General features: G+C 37.7%; 1 protein-coding gene across 1 annotated transcript in view; it reads right to left on the bottom strand.

Annotated features, from left to right (window-relative positions):
- Nucleotides 1–1941: 1941 nt before the first annotated feature.
- The window catches only part of LOC109028496 (uncharacterized), a 116760-nt gene continuing 93861 nt past the window's right edge, over nt 1942–24840 (bottom strand). The window contains exon 4 of the mRNA XM_055352079.2: nt 1942–6793. Within this exon, the coding sequence (XP_055208054.2) occupies nt 6726–6793 (68 nt within the window). The 3' untranslated portion in view covers nt 1942–6725. The remainder of the gene's footprint in view (nt 6794–24840) is intronic.

Here is a 24840-nt window from a genome sequence, read left to right on the forward strand (position 1 = left end):
AGACTGAAGTGAGCTGCCATTGTGCCACCACACTCTATCTAGCCTGGGTGACAGAGTGAGACCCTGAAAAAAAAAAAAAAGCAAAATTGAGAAAGGCATGGAATTGGAGGAAAAAGTAAAAGCTATGGGACATAATTGGAATGATTCTCCTTTTCCCTTCACCACAGCCCTGTCACCTGCTAATGAGAGTTGCCAAATGACCCATGGTTGAATCATTGCCACCTTCTTATTATAATTCTGCACATGTCACCTTCCTATAGAGCCCTTAGTCAGCACTTTCACTTCAGTCACTGTGATTGCAAAGTTCTGACTGTAGAGCAATTGCAGAAAGTCATTTTTTCATCCTGACCAGTGTGGTTTGGAAAGTTGCTATCTTCAGAGAGACTGGAGGCTCATATAGCAGTACAAATTTCCTCTTCAATGTCTTTGCAAAAATACCTAATGAGTATTCAGTAGTATTTTGCAAACCAACATATATGAAAAATTCGAATTAGCATATCATGGGATCATATACCTCATCTTCTTTTCTCCCCTCTGAACTCTTCCTGGTTGTAATTAAAGGTATGTATAGCTGTGGCTATATATGCCTTATTCATGTTCCAAGAATAGCCTTTCCCTCTTTCTGTCAAAACCATTAGAAAAAGAAAAATCTTAACATTAACATAGATGAATGACACCAGGATCGTATTTGAGCTCATAATTAAAATCCAGTTTAATCCACAGCATATAATTAATCTAATCTAGCAGGCCTCAGTGAGAAGCTACTATAGTAAATGCTCTTCATTTACCTGACAATAATGTCTAATAGAGCTCTTCCCCAAACCACATTTCCCAGATTCAAAAGACCCATAAAAATATTAGAATCATAAAGAGCCTTAGTAATCTTCATTTTATAATCCAAAATAAAATAAAGTAACCAGGCACTGTGCTAGAAAATGCATCACATTTAACCTACCTGCACCTTAAGAAATGCATCATAGTCTGTTTCCTGCAAACAAATTCCAAAGGGTGGAGCTTGGATTTAAACCCAGGTGTCTCTGGTCCATATAGTTGTCGAGCTGGTTCCTGTCCCATGCTGACTCTCCCAGGCTCCACAGAGGTTCATGAACCTTATGTGGTGGTTGCAGTGGCTCATACCTATAATCCCAGCCCTTTGGGAGGCTGAGATGGGGGGATGGCTTGAGCCTGGAAGCAGGGATACCCCAGCCCTCCTGGTTATTTTATTGGCCCAGGGCTCTTACAATTGCCCAGGTTAAGTACTAGAGAGGCACTAGCCTAGAAGACAGGAGCCTCGCCTGAGTCAGATGCTGTAAAAGCTTGATCAACAGCTGCCTCTGTTTTCTTATATTTCCCTCCTTTTAAATTAACTATTCTAACATTATCTTCCTGATTTCAAATAATATAGAATTCAGAGTACCAACCAATTGAATTCCCCTTCCCACAGTTTGAAGTGCATTGGTATATTCCATTTTAGACATTCTCTGTGCATTTGTATTCCATAAAGACTTTCTTACCTTAATGTAGTCATTATATTTTACTCTGTGATTTGCTTTTTCTACTGACTGTGTTTTGGAGCTCTTTCTATATTATTTCATATAACTCTGATTACTCATTTGAGCTCAGAAGTATCCCGTCATATGAATGCACCATGATTTCACCAACAACATTCAGTTGGTTCCCAGTTTATCAGTCTTACAAACAGCAATGTAGCCAACAATTATAAAAGTAGTGGAAGAAAATATGAGAGAATTGTTTAAAAACCTAGGATAAGGAAAGCCCATCTTCAACAATATTTAATAATCCAGAAGATAAAATAACAGTATTAACAATATTTACAGTATTAAAATGATAATATTCTAAATTATTCAAAATAGAGGATATTACTTTAAAAAGAAGAAATCATTGCAATATAAACATCGAGGAACCATTAGTAATATCCAGAATACATAAGGAGCTTTTATAAATCAATGAGAAAGAGCTGCATTTACAAGAATACAACTAATATATTTCTATGAATGAATGTGATTTTTTCTTTAATCTATGTTATACTGAGCTAAAGTAATATATTTCTGAATGTTGAGCCATCCTTCTATTGTTGAGTAAAACACATCACGATCAAGTAAGATTTTTCTTTTAATAAATTAGGAATAATTTTTAATATCTATTTAAAAGCACAGAATTAAGATTTGTGCATGACACTGGAGTATCATTTATTTGAGGAAAAAAACTTATTATTGTTTTTCAAACCCTGTTACAGCGGTTTGTGGGATTTGACTTGCTTGTCTATTCTCAGAGTACCCATTTTTGAAGAGCAGAATTTCACTTATTTACATTAATTGGGATTAATGTTATATTCAAACTTAATTCTGCTGTATTATTTGTTTCTATTTCACATTCATTGTTGGTTCTGTTTTCTCTTTTTAATTTTTGTTTTTATTTATTTCACTTCCTTGTCTTTGGTTTCATTGTTTATTCTTTATCCCATTTTCCCCTCTAGTGGTCTAGAAGTAATAAATCCTAATACCGTGTTTGTAATACTTGCTCTTCACATATTTGTATGGAGCCAGTCACAGTGGAATGTGACTAGAATCCTTGTTACTCAAGAGGCTGAGGTTGAAGGATTGCTTGAGCTCAAGAATTTGAGTCCAACCTGGGCAACATGGTGAAACCCCATCTCTAAAAGAAAATACACACAAAACTAAGCTTGTTTACTTTTATATTTTCTCCAGAAACAAAAAGAAATCGCACTATGCTGCCATACTCACCCTCCCCACACTGCTCCTCCAGCAACATATACCATTGTTTTTAGTTCCGAATGGTTACTACTTTCCTTATATATGTCAGTAGTTACTTAACTCTTATTTTGATTACTACCTTATTTCTTTGATTTATTTTTCATTTTGATGCTATTACTGAATAATTCTTTCTGAGATGGTTGTTGTATAGTAAACCATGAGTCTGGCATGTCTAAAATTGTCTTCATTTCTTTCCATAAATTTGAATGTTTTGCTGTGTAAGTCATTCAAAATTGAAGACAATGTCCCATCTTTTGACAGAAAGGGAAGGAAGGATATGTGCTCAGCCTGCCAGTTTGACCCACTTTTGAAAAGGGCTTTGTGGTCTCTACCAATGAGAAGTCTGGTGTCAATGTGATTTTCTTAACTTTATAGGAATTGTTTGTTTCCCTCTTTTCTGAAAACTTGTGCTTTCACCAGGCTCTACCAGCCTTGATACTCTGTCACTCACTGGGCATGGTACTTGCACCATCCTTTCATCCTTAAGGCTGATAACTGTCTTCACATTGTGGAAATTATCTTTACTATTTCCCCAAATTTAAGAACATAGGCTTGGGAGACAAACAGCCTAAGTTCAAATCTCCACGTCATTAGCTATATGAACCAAAGGCAAATTGCTTAACCTCTCGGTTCCTCAGTTCCCTCATCTTAAGGATAATAACAGTACCTCTCAGAGTTGTTGAGGATTGAATGAGTTAATTTAAGAAAAGGTTTTAGAAGAGTCCCTGGCAATAATTAAGTGCTAAATAATTATTTTCTATGTGATTGTTCAGTCGTTTTTCCCCCATGATCTTGGTTTTCCTTGAAGATCTAATAAGCTTCAGTTATCTCCTTCTTTTGATGACTGGAAAATGAGGTTAACTAGGTTAACAAGTGCAAATTACTGTCATGTGTTTTGTCTACAGTTATGTAGCATTGTTTACCCAAAATGTTTTCCCCTGAATGGGAGCTAGGTGTTCTCACCTTCCTCTGTCTTTTCTCTGATGTCTATCTTGGGCTTTGGCACCTCTGTCTACCTTCCAAGAATTCATCACAAGTTTTAATTCAATGACCACTTCTCCTCTAATCATCCAGTTCTCTCTAAGACATACTCTTCTTAATGATGCACTATAAGTCATGAAAGGAAAGTGGAACCAAGAGGGAAATAGACATGTGTGCTCAGTTAGCTCTCTGGACACAGACCCCTTTTTGGGCACCTCTGACCTCTCTTCCCCTCTCCTGCTCTCTTGGGCACCTTTAGAAACACCAATATCCTTACCATGGCTTCCAGGACCTTCCCGTAGATGGAGATTTGGTTCCTACACCTCTTCAGACTCACCTCCCACCACTCTCTTTCTCTCAAACTCCACGCTTTAAATATATTGAATTTCCACTTATATCTTAAATACAACATACCACCTTTCCCCTCTTGGTCTTCACACTTATGTCATCTTTTGACTAATAATTAATTCATTCCTTGGGCTCTGCACTTCTCTCTCAGTAAAATAAAACCTGAAAATACATTTCATTTAGAAGTGCTTCAGGATTTAAATGTTTATAATTATATTTAAATAAATAAATTCATTGATATCTGAATGGTATTCTGACATCCTCAGTATAGTAAGAGTCACATATTCAAAAAAAAAAATGTGTGGGAAGCAAATACTTAATTTTTACCCTAGCCTCCGTATACCCACTCAGACTTACAGGACTTTTAATTGCAGCCAAAGGATTTTTCAAATGCTGAGTAAAATATTAGTATGTCAGCACAGCAGGAGGAGAGGGGGTTTACTAAGAATAGCAGCCCAGCTACCCAGCTAACACCTCTTTTACTTTGGAGCCCTCATAAAGAAAATGGTTTCTGACAGAGCCTCACAAATTTTCATCAATTAATAGAAGAAATTCAAATCCTGACCCTAAATTGGAACACTTTTAATAGACATTTAAATAACCAGGGGCAATATATTTGAGCATGTGCAGTCTTGCTGATAACAGTTTGCCCTCTTATAGCTTAATGCATGAGAGCAGGCAAACAGTTTGCCTTGGATTCCGGTCACACAGCCATTTCTTCCCATGCTACGGGGCTGGAATCATTTTCTATATCCTGCTATAAATATCACTTCTCCAGGACGTGTCCTGGAGTCTTCTTCGGTTCTACTCTTAACCCCCATTTCTCAGTTTGTTTCTTATGTTTCCCATCGCCCAGGAAAGCTTCACTTTCTGGAGACTTAATACCATCATAATCCCTGGGTCTTAAAAGACAAAACCTTCAATAAATGCTGCAGGTGTGGTCATGGAAAGGGAGGAAATTCACTTTAAATCACCATCTCTGAAAAAATAAAGTCTAGTCCAGAGGGACATTATATGCAATCTGGAAAGGTCTTCAACAAAGTCACATAGGAAGTGGTGGTTTCTCATTGCTGCAAACACTGTTGTTATTGTTCACACTGATGAATAGTTTCAGTTCTCAATAATATGAAATTCCACCAAATGGATATCCTGGAAAACAATCTCAAACTCCAAGAATAACACAAGTATAAGTTTACTGTCAGGCTATCTAAGGAGATTCAATCTATTGACTTCTTTATCCCCAGACACTACGGGCATTATATAATTAATTATCCACATGAGGCCGGGCATACTAGAACATGTTTGAGAGTGAAAGGAGCTTAAGTAAAAAAACAAGGGGCCAACAGACACAAACAGGACTGCCTTAAAAACATGGAATGCCTCCTACCAGAGATAAGTACACTAACTGCAGAACTCAAGTCCCTACATAAATTGCTTGTCTTACTGCATATTGTGGTTCAAGGGATTAATCAATCCTACTTGCTCTTAGGAAGGAACAGTTATTCCTCACTCTTCATGTTTCCATGGGGAGGCACTTGAGTGTAACATGCCCTTCTGGCCCCTCTATCATCAGGTGATGAGTGACTTTTCTAACTAAAGGAGTTAGTAGAGGAAACTGATTACAGTATATTCTGCAAACCACAATGGTTCTCTCTCTGCCTAGCAGGCCAGGCCGGCCCCATGGTGGTGCCTGGAAATGCCCAGAGCTGTCCATGGCTGGGGGTATGAATCCAACTAATCCAATCAGGGTGTCTGAGCAAGCCATTTGCACACAAATTTAAAAACACATTCTCCAGATGGTTTTATCAGTAATAAAGCTGAAATAAGATCTCTATTTGTGTGTCTCTTGGCTGTTAACTCTAAATTGGTTCTGAACTTCAAAGGGAAGTAATAGGTCTTACATGTCAACTCCTAAGACCCTCACCCTTGCTGTTTCCACTGCTGGCTGGAAACAGAGGCTAAAGTAATCTAGGGACACAAAAGAAAGCAAGCAAGAAATTAAGTGGACTAACATCTCTCACTTTTTATGATAAAACACCTTGTGTTTTACTTTTAAAGTTACTTGAATAAAAGATTTTTAAAGGATTGAGCATCATATAAATTTTCACACATACACACAGAAATCCTGAATAGATTCAGCTGTAGGAATTTACTCCTGTTTAAGGATAAAAAGATTGCCAGGATGGTTGGAGAGAATAAAGAAATATCTTAAAGTGGTTCTAAAAGGTGGGAGATTCTAGAAGAACAAATCCCAGAGAAGAGACACACCACCACAGGGAATGTGGTGATAGCTACACTGCACACACGCATGCACACACACACAATATACACAGACACACACACCACATACACAGACACACACACCACATACACACACACACACGACATACACATCCATGCTCACACATACAAACACTATTCTGAACATCATTGATCATCTAAATCAAAAATCAACGATCAAGCTGCTATCATTTGCCTCTACTTCTCTTATGAATAACAGTTGAATTAGTGACAGACTTAGAAAGAAATCCTTCCTAATCGGCAGTTACTAAGAATGGAGTATAGTTGGCAAAGTTGTGTTGGTCACTTCTCCATGTCACATCACAGGGTGTAAGAATTTTCAAATGTCCAGTACTCCTGTCTAAATGTTGTCTCTCTCATTGATGGGCCTGAAAAAAAACAAACATTTTTTAAAATGGTATAGCCACATTGGCAACTTTCTAAAAGTCCTAATTTTTTCTAGACAAATTGATAATTTATGCTACTTATTTTTAGTGTAACATTTCCTCAAATGATTAAAATGAAATCTAAACTATTTTCATCAGTTTTACCTCTGATTATTCTTTCTTTTGCTCTATTATTTCTTAGAGTTGTCAAGGGCAAATTAATTAGCAGCTGTTTTAATTAAGAATTCTGATTTCTCCTGATAAGTAATGGCAGCTTTATAATTAATATTTTAACCTGCCTGCTGACCTACTAATTAGAATGGGAAATGGCTTTTAGACAGGATCAGTTGGCACTAGACATCACCACGCACTTACACACACATGCTCAAATCAACCTTGGGTTGAGAGAACTTTAGGTGTTAGTTTATATAAAGCTTCCAGTGAGTTCATACTTTTTAAATGTAATGAGGATGGGGAAAGGAAAGAGTCCACTAAGAACTGACTCCAGATTTAGGTTCATGCAATCCTGGGGTACGTATCTTCCTGAGTCTTTTATGTTTTTGCTAAAACAGTCACCCCTGTTGGTCTAATTATAGACCTCGATGAAAACAGAGTACATGCCATAAATGGGAGTGCAATGCTCAAAAAATTACCCATGTGGAAAGAAATGGGTAAATTTGACTTTTCACTGGCTTCATCGCTAACAAAATCATGTACTTTTCACTGAGTGAAGGTTTGCAAATTTTGCCACAAGCAAAACACAGTTTATTGCATCCTGAGTAATGTCCCATGACAGAAAAATATTTCTACCTCAACTCAGTTTTTGTCTCACAAAATACTAAAACTTTATCAAGAGGTAAAATATCTAATCCCAAATTAACTTGTGTAGCAAGGAAGCTACAGGATAGAGAGCAGAGTTTCTACACTCTTCCATTAACTCCTCTGGAAATACGAAAGACAGGACACCTGGAAACTCCCAGAATGAACTAGGTACTGTCTTGGGGGAGTTTGGGGGCTTTCCATGCCCACCACAAAATGTAACATCTGGATCAGGAGACAGGAAACCAAATAACAAGTTCTCCTCTCAGCCCCAAATGAGTTATAACTGTAAGCCCGTGCATACAACTTCAGAGTTTGCTCAGCAGAACTGCCCCTAGCAGTTGGCACTCATACATAGAAATTACTTTATAGAGATTTTGGCTAAGGCCTGACGGTGTTCAGGGCTCCTGATTGAGGTTGCGTAAACCCACCGAGTGTCCAAGAAGCACGACAGAACAGGCCCTCACATATTCTACCACTATACTGCAAAGTTCATGAAGACATAGGCAGGTCTTTTTTGTTGTTGTTGTCTTGTTTTGTTTTGTTTTTGTAGAGACAGGGTCTTGCTCTGTTGCCCAGGCTGGAATGTAATAGCACAATCACAGTTCACTGCAGCCTGGATCTCCTGGGCTCAAGCAATCCTCCTGCCTCAACTTCCCAAGTAATGTGGACTACAGGCATGCGCCCCCACACCCTAGCTTCCTAGCTTTTCTTTCTTTCTTTCTTTCGTTTTCTTTCTTTCTTTCTTTCTTTCTTTCTTTCTTTCTTTCTTTCTTTCTTTCTTTCTCTTTCTTTCTTTTTCTTTCTTTCTTTCTCTTTTTTTCTTTTCTTTCTCTCTCTCTCTTTCTTTCTTTCTTTCTTTCTTTCTTTCTTTCTTTCTTTCTTTCTTTCTTTCTTTCTTTCCTTCCTTCCTTCCTTCCTTTCTCTTTCTTCTTCATCTTCTTTTTTTTTTTTTTTTTTTTTTGCAGAGACCGGGTCTCACTATGTTGCCCAGGCTAGTCTCGAACTCCTGGTTTCAAGCGATCCTTACAACTTGGCTTCCCAAAGCACTGGGATTACAGGTGTGAGCCACACAGTGCCTGGCCACATAGCCTGGTCTTGTTTATACACACATGTCCCCAGATGATGAGGAAACCCTGGCACATAACCCATAGTAGGTATCCAATAAAGAGTTTCCATTTTGTTCTATTTTTCTATGCATGTGTCTTTTTCTTAAAATTAATGAATCTTAGAGAGATTACATGCTTCCTGAACCTGAGAGAACTGACCCCATGTATTCTGGAGATTTGCCCGTCAAAGACTGGTCCCACTGAACAACCCAAGATTATCTTTCCAAAGAAGTTTTCAAATAATAAGTAACATCCCTGGTTTGATGGTTTGAACTGACCTCAGGACTCTATGTTGATCCTATGGACAATAAGCCAGATAACAACAGTACCCGAGTGTAACCTGAAGAGCCTCTTCTTAGGGAAGGGGTGTACCTGGGTGATGGCCATACTGCGTGCCGCCATAGCTCAAGCCATGTGCCTGAGGCTGTGCATGAGGGAGAGAAAGAATGTCCACTCCCAAAAGAACTGATTCAGGCATGAACAGAACCATTGCACATCCTCAGGAGGTTCTAGCAAACCTGCACATCCATGTCTGAACTTAGACAACATAAACAGAGTGAGAATGCCTTCCCAGAGCACAGCAGAAGTTCAACTGGCAACGACCAGGAGAATTTTCAGCTCTTCCTTTAGAGAAAATGTAACTTCCATGGAGAGGACAGGAGAATCAGACAAAGACAAGCGGAGACTCTTTCTTTTCTGCACGTGCTGGTACCATTGTTAATCTAGGAAAGAAGGAAAGGAAAAGTTCCCCAAGGGCGGTTCGTCACAAGCAAATGAAGCACGTACTCTAATTCAAAGTAGAAGAGAGGGCTTCCCCTCTTGCTATTTTCTAAAGAAGAAAGAGTTAATATTCTCTGTCACCAAAAATTAGCAATGAGGAGTATTTGCCGTCATCAAAAAACTATTTGCGAACTCCCAAAAGGAGAAAAAAATCATGGAAGTAAAAGATAATATATATAATTAGTCCCGCCTTCCACTCCCTTCAATATGGAAGATATTGATGTCCTTTTCCTTAATTAAAAACAAAGGAGGCCAGGCGCGGTGGCTCACGCCTGTAATCCCAGCACTTTGGGAGGCCGAGGTGGGCGGATCACAAGCTCAGGAGATCGAGACCCTCCTGGCTAACACGGTGAAACCCCATCTCTACTAAAAATACAAAAAATTAGCCGGGCGTGGTGGCGGCACCTGTAGTCCCAGCTACCCAGGAGGCTGAAGCAGGAGAATGGCATGAACCCAGGAGGCAGAGCTTGCAGTGAGCCGAGATCGTGCCACTGCACTCCAGCCTGGGTGACAGAGTGAGACTCCATCTAAAAAAATAATAATAAATAAATAAATAAAAATAAACAAAAGAAATAAGTAAATCCAGTTTCTAACTATATCCAAAGTCAAAAAGTAAGCCAGTGTTGCTTTCAGGTAATTTTGAAAAACTACCTCATTTGTCAATTTGGATAAGGTTTAGTAACAGAGATCCTCAGCTCTCTAAGCCAGTCCAATTCAAGAACACCATGGAAAGCATCCTTGGACACCAACAAGGTTAAATCTGCAATTGAACTAGATAAATATTTGCCTAGACAAAAATCACATAATGAATGGCTTTTTGCCCTACTTTAATAACAGAGAAGGTATCGTGAAAGCCCAGCGATGCTCAAAACCCTCATGACTATGCTGATTTGTCATCATTTCTTCCCTATATCTAAGCCCATACCCTAAACATTACTTTCTACCAGGAAGTGTGACAGTTGTATTTCTAGTGATATACAAAAAGTATCTCTGCCATCATGAGAGAGAAAATGAACTTGGTGTCAAAGACATCCAAAGAAATATTTGATGCCCCAGGGACAACAAAAATATAAATTATTTCATAAATATATGATAGAGTGGTATGTAAGGAATCTGTCATCATTGGACAGCTCAGAATCACATAACTGAAGCTCAAACTGAATTTATGAGCTTAGCAGCCAAGAAGGAAACAACAAAGAATTCATCAAGGTTTTTAATGATCATAATTTAAATAGTCACATCACCTTTATATCAAGGAAAAAGTATATATTCAAGTTAGGAGAGATGAGGTTAATTTAGACTCTGGTGTTTACTACATGCTTGCCCCTGGAAGAGTCATTTAATAACGGCAAATGTTTAGTGAGAACTTCACATGTTTTAGGCACTGCTCTAATAACTGCATATATTAATATATGAAGTTATCAACCCTCAAGATAATCCTACAAGTAAATATTTAAAGTCAACCATACAATCATCAAATGAAAAGTGAATGATATAAATAATCCCATTTAAAGTCAGAGATTGTTAGATGGGATTTTTTTAAATCCAATCTAATTGGATAAGGAAAATGTGGCACATATACTCCATGGAATACTATGCAGCCATAAAAAAGAATGAGATCATGTCCTTTGCAGGGACATGGATGAAGCTGGGAGCCATCATTTTCAGCAAACTAACACAGCAACAGAAAACCAAACACCACATGTTCTCACTTACAAGTGGGAGTTGAACAATGAGAACACATGGACACAGGGAGGGGAACAACATACACCAGGGCCCATAAGGGGGTCAGGGACAAGGGGAGGGAGAACATCAGGACAAATACCTAATGCATGCAGGGCTTAAAATCTAGATGTTGGGTTGATAGGTGCAGCAAAACACTATGGCACATGTATACCTATGTAACAAACCTGCACATTCTGCACGTGTATCCCAGAACTTAGAGTAAAATAAAATAAAAAACTTTGAAAAAGCAAAATCCAACTAAATGTTGTCTGGAAGAAACTCACTTTGAACAAACAAAAACATACAGCTTAAAAGTAAATGTATGAAAAACGATATACTGTGCTAACACTGAAAAGAAAGCTTATTTGGTTATATTAATATCAGAAAATATAACTTTTAGAGCAATAACTATTGCCAAAAATACATAATAGTAAAGAGAAAAATTCATCAAGAGACACATTATTTCCAAATAATAGGATTGAAATAATATAGAGTATGTTCTTTAACTGCGGTGGAATCAGAAATCAAAACTAGAAAATATCAAGAAAATCCTCAAATATTTGGAAATTAGGTAAAACACCAGAGGGTAGTGATGGGATCAAAGAAATCAAAATGGGAATATTTAAGTACATTAAACAGAATGAACATTGGAACATGTCAAAGTTTGTGACATGAAACTAAAGCGGTGCATAGAGGAAATTTTTTTAGCATTAACGCTTATATTAGAAAACAATAAATGTCTAAAATCAATGGCCTAACCTCCTACCTTAAGAAATTTGAAAAAAAAAGAAAAATTAAACACTGAATAATTAGAAGTAGAAAATAGTAAACATAAGAACAGAAACCAATAAGCTAAAACAGACAAACAGAAAAAATAGAAAACACCAGCAAGTTAAATATCTAGTTATTTGTAAAGGACAATAAAATTAATAAAGCTCTAGTTACAGGTTTATGACTAACCTAGTTAGAGGTTAGTCATGAACCAAAAGAAAAAAGATATAAATTACCAATAGCAGAAATGAGGCATCAGTGCAGAGCCTATAGATATCAAAATAATAATAAAGAGTATTATGAACAGCTTTATGCTAATGAATTCAACACTTTTGATAAAAGAGATAAATGACTTGGTATTTATAGACAAGGCACTCAGAAAATAGATAACAAGACATAACCTCTATAGTCTCAAAGGAAAACAAAAATAAAATTAATTTACTTTATAGTTAAAATTCTACTCATAAAGAAAATTCTAGGACCTACTAATTAATTCAAACAAACAATTAAGAAGAAATACTAATTATGCACAAATTTTTCTAGAAAAGAGAAGATGCAGAACCACAACCTAATTGATATGAGGCCAGCATTGCCCTGATACCAAAACCAGACACAAACATCGCATAAAAGGCACCACAAACTAATATCTCTTGTGAATATATACACAAAATCCTTAACAAATTATTAGCAAATCAGGTCCAGCAATATATAAAAGCTAATATATATCATGACCAAAGGGGGTTTATATTAGGAATTCAAGATTGGCTTGACATTCAAAAAGCAATCAATCTAATTTGCTGCATTAACGAACTGAAAAAAAAACAAAACTACATGATAATGTCAATAGATACAATCAAACAAAATCTTATAAAATTTCAGCACTCATCCATGATTTAAAAACTGCTAATTGCAAATAGAAGACAATTTCCTCAACTTAATAAATGACATTACATAAAAGCTGTAGTTATTCTATTTAGTAGTCCTTACAGAATGACTGATTTTCCTTCCCCAAAAATAAAGAACAAGACAAAAATATTCTCACCACTTTTACTCAATGTTATAATGAATGGCCAGTGTAATAAGGCAAGTAAAAGAATTGAAATGCATATATGCTGGAAAGGAAGAAGTAAAACAATCTCTACTCAGAGACAACTTGACGATCTATCTGGTAAACCCAAATAATCTATCAAAAATCCACTAGAACCAATAAATGACTTTACAAAAGTCATGGGATACAAGGTCTACATCTAAAAATTATTTTATTCCTAAATACTGGCAATGAAAAATCAGAAAATAAAACTTTAAAGTAATACTGCTCATAAAATTATGAAATATCTAGTTAGAAATTAAAGATATGCAAGACTGTATACTGAAAACTACAATGTATTGCTGAGATAAATTATTAAAGATCTATATAAATAGAGAGATACACTCAATTTTGTTAAGAGTGCAATTCTTTCCAAATTCATCTATACATTCAATGTAATTCCCATCAAAATTTTGGCAGATTTTTGGTAGAAATTGGCAAACTAATCCTAAAATGTACACGAAAATGCAAATGTCATCTAGAAGAGCCAAACCAATTTTGTAAAGAAAGAAGAAAGTTGGAGGACTTACACTACCTAATACTCACCAGAAAGCCATATTGTCACAAGAAAATGTGATGTTGGCATACTGATTATTATGCAAAAGAACAGAATGTAGAGTTCAGAACTAGACCTGCATAAATAAGGTTAACTGCTATTCAACAAAGGTGCCAAGACATTTCAATGGGGAAATAAACTTTTAACAAATTATACTGGAAGAGTTAGTTATCCACATGCAGAGAGAGACAGAGAAACATTAACTCTTACCTCACACATTATACATGAAAACTTATTTAAAATGGATCATGGACTTAAATAGAACGGGTAAAAACTATAAAATTTCTACTAAAAACATAGGAGAAAATCTTAATAATCTCAGATTAAGCATGTATTTTTAAAATAGGATGCAACGCAGTCTGAAAGAAAAAGTGGTAAATTTGAATTCATCAAAATTAAAATATTTTGCTCTGCAAGAGACACTATTGGGAAAGTAACGAGATAACCTACAAAATATCTAAATATATAAGAATGTATAAACACAACTCAATACTAAGAAGACAAACAACTCAGTTTTTAATGGGCAAAAGATGTGAATACTTCACCAAAAATAATATGCAGATGCAAAATAACCATATGAAAACCATGCTCTAAATTATTATTCATTGAGAATGGAAATTAAAAAACTAAAGTAAGACACTGATATACATACAGTAGAATGGCTGAAATTTAAAAATACAGCTGACCCTTGAACAACACAGGTTTGAATTGCACAGGTCCATTTATATGTGGATTTGTTTCAACTAAACATGGCATAAAAATAGTGTTCATGGGATGCAAAACTTGTGTATATGGGAGGCTGAATGTTTGTATCTGCTGGTTGCGCAGGGCCCACTGCAAGATTTGAACAAGCATTTATTTTGGAATGCATAGGGTCTTGGAACCAATCCCTGGTGGATACCAAGGGACAACTGCAATACCAAGTGTTGGTGCTGGTGGAAATCCAAAATGGTACAGAATTTTCACAGTAGTATTTTTACTCACAATGGTCAAAAGCTGAAAACAATCCAAATTTCTACCAAATGGTAAATGGATAAATAATTTTTAAAATATTCATACAATGCAATACTACTCAGAATTTAAAATGAAGACAAGACTACTAAATAAATGCAACATCATTGCCTCTCAAAAGAATTATGGTAAGTGAAGGAAGACAAACACAGAAGACTTCATACTATATGACTCTGTATTTGTAAAATTCTAGAACAGACAAAAATATATCAGTGGTGTATCAGTGGTTTTCAGGGGTCAGGAGTTGCAGGGAGAGAATTAATTGCAAACGGGCATAAAAGAACTATCTGAGGTGTCTGAAATGTTCTAGATCACAATTGTTGTGCTGATTACACTGCAGTAAATATTTGTCAAAAGTGGTTTATTTGTACAGTTAAAAGAGGCAAATCTTATACAAGTTGAGATATACAAATTGTATCTTAACAAATCTGACCCCCAAATGCTATGTGATTCTAATAATTATTATGAGTAGTTTTTTCTCCTCAATACTTTGCATTGGTTTTCAAACTTTCTACCATGTATATGAATTACTTTATAATCAGTAATACAAAAGAAAGTATTGCCTTAGTAATAGTAGTTAAAATAATAGAAAGGATAAAGTAAAGGAATTAAGGTGAGTCACAGAGACACACACCATATATGTGTGAAGAATTGAGAATGCGATTTCCATTCCTGTAAAAATACCATGATAGATGTTTGGATGGAGAAATCCTCCAATAAAGGACACATAGATGACAGATATAATAGTCAAGGAATGATTATTAAAACTTTTCAAATACACGGGAAGTAAGAGAATCATCAGAAGCCAGCCAGGGGAGTGGGGAGGAACAGATAAAGAAAACGCAAACAAAGCAAGCATGAATTTAGAGAAATGAATAAGGTCTGAAGACTGAAGCTTTCATTAGGACATTGTTAATCTCTGAAGCTCTGGGATCTATGTTTAAATATGCCACAGCTTCTCCAAAAATATGAAACAATGCTTAGATCTCTAAGAATAATATGAGGCTAGGTCAGGAATTTTTCAAATAGCCAGGAGTCCTCAAGGAGAATACCCTTAGATGGGTGCAAGTCATTTGATAAAAGTCATTTTATGCAACCAAAGTTTCAATTCACCAGAAATATATAAAAAGCCTAAACTTCTATACATATAATAACATTCACAATATGTTAAGCAAAAATTATCAGAATGTAGAGAAATCCTCTGTCACATGAGAACTTTCAGGATATCCCTCCTAGAATTTGATAAATCAAGCAAGTAAAAATCAGAAAAGATACAGAACACAACATAACAACAGAATAAGTAAATTTGAGCTCATGTACATGTACATGACAAGTACACTCAATAAATAAAGAATATACATCCTTTTCAAGCATCCATGAAACATTTATGAAAGTTGACTCTGTAATAAGCCATAATGATGTCTCAATAAATGCCGCAGAATTGGTATCATACAGATTGCATTTTCTGTCTGCTTGGAACACAATTAGGATAAAATTCATTATTAAAAATATAACATTAAAATGTGTATATACACATATATATTTAGGAATTTTTAAACGCAACAGAATATCTTGTGGGTCAAATAAGAAATAAAAATATAAATGCTTAAAACTGAATGATGACAAAAATACTATTTATGAAATCTGTGAGATGCATTTAAAATTATATTTATACCCAAACAAAAATAAATCATTCTACCAAAAAAGGTAACTGCACTCATGTGTTTGTCACAGCCCTATTCACAATAGCAGAGACATGGAATCTACCCAGGTGCCCATCAATGGTGGACTGGATAAAGAAAATGTGGTACATATACACCATGGAATACTATGCAGCCATAAAATAGAATAAAATCCTGTCCTTTGCAGCAACACGGATGCAGCTGGAGACCGTAATCCTAAGCAAATTAACACAGAAACAGAAAACCAAATATCACATATTTTCATTTATAAGTAGGGGCTAAATCTTAAGTACACACAGACATAAAGATGGAGGCAATAAACACTGGGGACTACAAGAATGGTGAGTGGGAGAGAATGGCAAGGGCCGAAGAACTTTCTATTAAATACTAGGCTCACTATTTGGGTGACGGATTCAACAGAAGCCCAAACCTCAGCATCATGCAATATGTCCTTGCAACAAACCTGCACATATACCCCCTGAGTCTAAAATGTAAACGACAATTTTAAAAGGTAAAATTATACCTGGAGGGTTACAGCCTTACACATATATATTTGAAAAGAAGGACTGAAAATAAGCTAAGTGTATCACTTAAAAATTTAGAGGAAGAAAAAAACTATTGGAATGCACCCAAAGAAGCTAGAAGAAAGAGAAGCATAAGGGGGAGAAATTAATGTCATAGAAAAGGATATTTTTAATGGCGAAAAGTTAGTTTGTTGAACAGACAAACACAGTTGTCAACTTTGGCAAGGTATATCAAGAAAACACATGGGAAGTGGCAAATGAACAATATTGGGAGTGAAAGGGGGATACTGGTTACTTATGGAGAAAAAATACAGAGATAGAGACATTCAGTGAGAGAGTTGAAGAAGCAGGGAGGAGAAAAAAGAGGAGAGGGTAGGTGAAGAGGGAGTCAAAGAGGGAAAGGAAGTGAGAAAAAGGGAAAAGCAGCACAGAGGAAGAGAAAGACACAGACACAGACAGAGCCCCAGACACCTAGAGCAAGGGAGATGGTAAGTGACAAGGGCTAAGAAACAGGCTAGTGGTGGTTTCTGTTTTCAAGGCTCATCTGGTGCAAGAAGGAAATTATAATTGAGCTGCTAAACTATATACAACAGTTCTTACTTTCTTCATTGCTCGTCTCATATGGAAATCTACACTCATCCTCTCTTTCCTGAGAACAATTCTCAAAGCATAGGATGGGGACCCACAGGGATAGCTAGATCTTTCCAAGGAGTGTACAAAGTTCAAACAATTTTTGTAATCATCCTAAGACATTATTTGCCTTGTCTCACTCATCTTCATCCTCTCACCAGGGTACAGAGGAGTTTTTCAGAAGCTCCACGGTGTATGATGATATCGTTTCTCCTTTGACAAATGGAACATGTGCTTGTGAATTCTGATCCTTCACATCCTTCTCTGTGTTAATTTATACTATGTTAAATACAGATGACTGTGACCCACATACACACAAGCTCAGGTAACCCACCTGACCAGACATGTCCCCTGCTGTCTGGGCAGCACTCCTGTGTACTTTTTGTTCATGATTATAGAAGTGCCCTAAGGCACTGCAGTGGCTCTTTTCACAGACTGGACTCCACTCTATTCTTTCCCAAACCCACACTCGCTCCACTGCACAATGTGTAGGTCCTGCTCCACACGCAGCCAGACTCTAATATATGTCATTGACTCCACAAAATTACACCCCATTAGCAGGTGAGATGCACTGACCACAGCGAAGAGGTAGATTGAACCCAGCTCTCCACAGGAGCTTTCTTCCAAACTCCCCTGTGAAGTTCTTGAAATTAAAATCATTTCATTTTGTCAAAGTTCTATTTCATCGCTTCCAAAAAACAGCCTCCATTCACCTGGGTCCAGGTGCTTCTGCTGGGGTGGTGTCTATCACAGACCTGTCCTGTCACCTCGCCATATTTGACTCCCAACTCCACTGCCTTTGCCAGCCAGACCAGCAGTCCTCTCAGTGGTTTTGTCCCCCAGTCCCTTGGCAGTTGCCAAGTCACACTGCTTTCTAACACACCAACTCCCTAAAATTCTCCATCCATGCAAGAAGCCTAATTAGTTAGATTCATAGAGAATAACCACCCTTTTCCTAAAACCCCTGCTAATGTATTGACCTGACCTAACTCCTCCTCCCACAGGGAGGAAGATGGAGGGCAGGAGGGAGTGAGGAGGGAGGGAAGGAGAAAGAAAGAAGTAAAGGAGAGTGGAAGGGGTGTTAAGGGAGGAGAGGATAATACAGAGATCCAGAAAAAGCAACTGTGGCAGCGCCTTGTGTCTGCTCACACCTCAAGCATCTTTGGGGTAGATTCTCACAGTTAACAACCAAGGAACAGAAATCATCAGTCAGTGCATCATTAAATGTATCCGTATTTACACACTCTATTCTCTACCCATTGCTTTGTTTGCTTAATTATCCTCATTAGGAATTATTAGCAAATCCAAACAATTTACAAAGCAGCCATTAGGCTGGTAACTACAGCAAACATCAGCACAACCAGGGAGTCCCCGGTGGAGATAGAGACCAGTTAAATCAGCCATTCTACCGAAAATAGAAATGACAATGAGGAGGTAATCTACCTGAGAGGTCATGCCCTCTTCCCCGATTGTTTGTTATTTGTTCTGGGCCCCTGGGTAAGGTGTGTGTTTGTTTACTTGAGTGTAACCACATCAGACTGAGTTTGAGTTCCCTACCCTTCTGGAAAAGCAGGTACAGTGGCTTGATCTGTAGTGAATAGGGCTTGGATTAAAACTCCAGGAAACCCTGGCCTATCAAATGCAGAATCTTCTACTTGTAAATCACCATGACTTCTAAAAAACTGCAGGTGTCATGGAGAGATCTAGTGAAACTGTAGATAAATGCAATTGAGTTCAATTTTAAATAGGATAATTATTTGTATGGGAAATTGTTCCCATTGATGTATTAGATTAACTTATAATTGATAAAGACAGACCGACAATAGGAACCATTAGCAGTAGAGTATGCAGTGTGTGAGTTCTCTAGTCCTGGAACCCCTGAGGGATAGTGTTTAAGACATCAGATGCTGAGTTAAGGGGGCTCCTGGAACCAGCAACATGTCCCTCCCAAAGAAAGGAAAATAAGCTTGTTGTACCTAGTTTATCAAGAGCCCCACCCCTCACTATTCTAGTGTCTTAGGGAAATACAATATAGCCACAGTCCTTGCCACCAGAAAGGGTGTATGCACATCACCATTAAACAAGGAAACAGTGTTATGGTTAAATGCTACATGTGTAGTCAAGACAACAGCTACTATAATTGAGAAGGGACACATTTTGGGGCTAGAGTTAAAGGGAAAGATGATTTTGAAACCTGGTGCTTGATCAAGATCTGAACAGGTGAGAACAGAATGGGTAGGACCAAGAAACCAGAGAACTCCCAGTGATAGGACTTTTGCAAAACATCTATAGGCCACCATCTAACTTGCTGGTGGGTTGCAGGGTGAGGGGTCAGGAAAGACTAAACAAACAAGATTGTCAAATGCGTAATGTGAGATGCAAAGGAGATGTATGAAAGCATGAAGTGCTCAATAAATGACAAGCACTTCAGTACAGCTGAACCTCAAAACTTGGAAAGAAAACACTGTTGCAATATGCAGCTGAACCTCAAAACTTGGGGAGAAAACTGGAGGAGTGTGCAATGAAGCTGGAAAAATAGCCTTGGAGAGTAGCCTCAAAGCATCAAATCCTGAAGGTCCATGAGTGTTGTGCTCAGATATCCCATTATGCTGAAACTTCCACAAAGACAGAGCTTGCTTCAGGGAAAATTCACAGGCAACAAAAACAGAATGTCAGCTTGGACCATTCCTTTTCCGGAAAGCCTCCTTGCCCCCTGCACCCCATTATACCTCTATTTCACCATGAAGACAAATGAAGTAAAGAAAAATATGGTATCAGAGCACAGCATACAGACAGCCTGCATGTGCAGTGGTGTTTGCTGTGCCCTGGATTTGAGAGGCAGCGTGTTTAAAGCATAATCAGGACTGGATCTTTGTGATCACAGAACAGTAGCAGTGACATAGACATCCAAATCAATTTTGTGGATATGGAAAGAGGAATGGAGAGAAGGAGAAGAGAGAGTTGACAGAGGTCACATGTTCGAGTTTTAATTCCAAAGGCATTTGGGATGTGCTCTGGAATTATCAGATTGCAGGGGCATGATCAAAACCAGCATGAACAATATGATCCTGGATTCTGTTTGCAGAATAAATTGGAAGGCAGAGGGCAGCTAGGAGCAATATGGTGCTTTCAGCTAGGCCTGAGGTGGCTGTGGCTGAGAGGGAGGGAGAGAATGAGCTAGAAAATGTCGAGAAGTGTTTGATAAAAGATGAACTGTGAGGGACAAGAATAAGGAGAAAGAGGCCAAAAATAAATCCAAGTTTGAAAGACTGAAACAACCCTTTGACACGTTCAATAAGGGACAAGGTGAGGTTTTTAACCATCGGGTGCTGGCCCAACAATTAAAATATACAAAATCAAATCACGCTTTATGTGGAAGAGCACAAGGTGTACCCCAAGTATAAAGTGCCACTCCTCAGCTGCCCACATGCAGCAAGTTCAGCAAACCCTCATGTCTAGCACGGGGCTGAAGCCTTTCATCAACAGAGCTCATCTCCACAGCCATCCAGGCCCCACTTCCCAAGCCTGATTCAGCCCTTGCACCTCTATGAGCCCAGGAACACACAGATCATCCTCAGCAATCATTCTGGTTCAGGCTGGATATCTACCAAGGGTGCTGTCTGCTCAGAATTTAAAATCACTATTTTATCACTTTTCTACAGTTTTTTGGGATCTGTCATCCAAAAGACCAATTATCCCCCCAATTTTGGGCTATGATGAATAAAGTGGCTGTGATCATTTACATATAAGTCTGTGCAGACATTTGTTCTGTTAGATTTCCGGTAAAAGAGTGACATCTGATTTACTTCTTTATATAGAGATCCTGCCTGCCTGCTTGCCTGTCTTCCTTCCTGCCCCTCCTTCTCCTCCTTCCCCTCCTTTATCTCTTTTTCTTCCTTTCTTTCTAATAGGATCTCACTCTGTTGCCCAGGCTGGAGTGTAGTGGCACAATCATAGCTCACTGCAGTCTCAACCTCCTAGGCTCTTGCCTCAGCCTCCTGAATAGCTAGCACTACACATGCACCCTGTCATGCCTGGCTAAATTTTTGTTTTTGTAGAGATGGAGTCTCACTATTTTGCCCAGCTGGTCTCAAACTCCTGGCCTCAAGAGATCTTCCCACCTCAGTCTCCCAAGGTTCTGGGATTACAGGTGTGAGCCACCATGACCAGTCTATATGGACTTTATTTTTTTTTTTAAAAAAGTAATTTTAGTCCCACAGCAACACTGAGAAAAAAAGTACAGAGAATTCTCATCTACCCTCTACCCCTCCCCCAACATGCCCAACCTCCATTATCAACATCCCCCACCAGAGTGGTGCATTTGTTACAACTGATGTACCTACATTGACACATTGTCCTCACCCCGAGTCCATGGTTTACCCATAGTTTACATTAGGTTCACTCTTGGTGTGTACATGCTATGGATTCTGATAAATGGGCAGTGATACGTATCTACCATTACAATATCATACGGAACATTTCCTCCGCCCTAAAACTCCCCTGTGATCTGACTATTCATGCCTCCTTCCTCACTAAACCCCGGCAATCACCGACTCTTTTACTGCTTCTACAGTTTTGCCTTTTCCAGGATGTCATACTTGGAATCACACAGTGCGCAGCCTTATCAGATTGGCTTCCTTCACTTAGTATTATGCATTTAGGTTCCCTCCATGTCTTTTTGTGGCTAATTTCTTTGCATCACTGAATAATATTCCATCTCTGGATGTACCACAATGTGTTTATCCCCTCACCTCCTGAAGGATATCTCAGTTGCTTCTAAGACTTGGCAAGTCTTTAAAAAGCTGCTGTAATCATCCATGTGCAGGTTTTTGTATGGACATAAGTTTTCAACTCATTCAAGTACATGCTAAAGAGACTAGTGCATCATATGGCAAGAGTGTGTAGTTTTGTAAGAAACTGCCAAACCGTCTTTCAAAACAGCTGTATCATTTTCATTCCAACCAGCAGTGAATGAGAGTTCCTGTTATTCTACTTCCTCCCCAGCACCTGGTGTTGCCAGTGTTTAGAGTTTTGGTGATTCTAATAGGCGTATTGTGGCATCTCACTGTTGTTTTAATTTACAATTCCTTAATGGGATATGATGTGGAGCATCTTCTCGATTGCTCACTTGCCATCTGTATATCTCCTTTGGTGTAGTATCTGTTCAAGTGTTTTGCCCATTTTTAAATCACAGTGTTTACTTTCTTATTGTTGAATTTTAAGAGTTCTTTGCTTATTTTGGATGAAGTCCTTTATCAGATAGATCTTTTGCAACTATTTACTCCAAATCTTTGGCTTATTTTTTTGACAGACTCTTCAGCAGAGCAGAAGTTTTTAAATAAAGTCCAGCCTATCAATTATTTCTTTCAAGGATCATGCTTTTGGTGTTGAATCTAAAAATTCATAGCCATAGTGTAGGTCACCTAGATTTTCTCCTGTTATCTTCTAGGAGTTTTATTAAGCTTGCTCTTTACATTTAGGTCTATAATCCATTTTGAGTGCATTTTTTGTGAAGAGCATAAAGCCTATAACTAGATTTATTTTTATGCACATGGATGTCCAAGTGTTCCAGCTCCATTTGTTGAAAAGACTATCTTTGCTCCATTATGTCGCTTTTGTTTCTTTACCCAAGATCAGTTGATGATATTTATGGTCTATTTCTGAGATCTTTATTTTGTTTCATTGATTTACTGGTCATTCATTTAACAACACCACTTTGTCTTGATTACTGTTGCGGGAAGTCAGGGACCCTGAATGGAGGCACTGGCTGAAGCCATAGCAGAAGAACAGAAATTGTGAAGATTTCATGGACATTTATTAGTTCCCCAAATTAATACTTTTATAATTTCTTATGCCTGTCTTTACTGCAATCTCTGAACATAAATTGTGAAGATTTCATGGACACTTATCACTTCCCCAATCAATACTCTTGTGATTTCCTATGCCTGTCTTTCCTTTAATCTCTTAATCCCATCATCTTCCTAAACTGAGGATGAATGTCACCTCAGGACCCTGTGATGATTGTGTTAACTGCACGAATTGTTTAAACAATACGAAATCTGGGCACCTTGAAAAAAGAACAGGATAACAGCAATGTTCAGGGAACAAGGGAGATAACCATTAGATCTGGCTGCCTGAGAGCCAGGAAGAACAGAGCCATATTTCTCTTCTTTCAAAAGCAAATAGGAGAAATATCACTGAATTCTTTTTCTCAGCAAGGAACATCCCTGAGAAGGAGACTGCGTTCCCAAGGGAAGGTCTCTAAAATGGCCAGTTTGGGACTGGCTGTCTTTTACGGTTGTCAATAAGGGATGACAAGCCCCCATCTCCCGAAGCGCTCCTAGGATTATTAGGACAAGGAAATTCCCGCCTCATAAATTTTGGTCAGACCGGTTGTCTGCTCTCAAACCCTGTCTCCTGATAAGATGTTATCAATTACAATGCATGCCCAAAACTTCATTAGCAATTTTAATTTTGCCCCGGTCCTGTGATCTCACCCTGCCTCTATTTGCCTTGTGATATTTTATTACCTTGTGAAGCATGGGATCTCTGTGACCCACACCCTATTCATACACTCCCTCCCCTTTTGAAATCACTAATAAAAACTTGCTGGTTTTGCGGCTTGGGGGGCATCAGGGAAACTGCCGACATGTGATGTCTCCCCCGGACACCCAGCTTTAAAATTTCTCTCTTTTGCACTCTTTCCCTTTATTTCTCAGACAAGCCAACACTTAGGGAAAGTAGAAAAGGACTCATGTTAAAATATCGGGGGCTGAATTTCCCCCAATAATTACCTAGCTTTATAGGAAGTCTTGAAGTCAAGCATTGTCAGACCTCCACTATTGTTCTTCTCCCTCAGTAACATGTTGCTAATTCTAGATCTTCGACTCCCCATATAAACTTTAATATTAGTTGTACATACCCAAAAAAACATTTTACTGGGATTTTGATTGGGATTGTGTTGACTCTATACCTCAAGTTGGGAAAAGTTACAGCTTGACAATATTGAGCCTTTAAATCGATGAATATGGAATATCTCTCAATTTATTTATTTCTTCCAGATTTTTGTCATTTTCTTCATATAGATATTGTACACATTTTGTTAGATTTATACCTAGGTATTTTATATTTGGAAGTCCTAATGAAAATGATTTTGTGTTTTCAATTTGAAATTTTACTTGTTCATTGATGGCATATAGGAAAATAATTAACTTTTGTATATAACTTTGCATCCTACAACCTTGCTATAATCAAGGAGTATTTTGTTGATTCTTTCAGATTTTCTACCTAGATTATCGTGTGTTCTTCAAACAAAGACAGTTTTATTTTTTCCCAATCAGTACACCTCTTATTTTA

This window comes from Gorilla gorilla, chromosome 8 (genome assembly GCF_029281585.2).
Source record: "Gorilla gorilla gorilla isolate KB3781 chromosome 8, NHGRI_mGorGor1-v2.1_pri, whole genome shotgun sequence".
Lineage (NCBI taxonomy): Eukaryota > Metazoa > Chordata > Mammalia > Primates > Hominidae > Gorilla > Gorilla gorilla.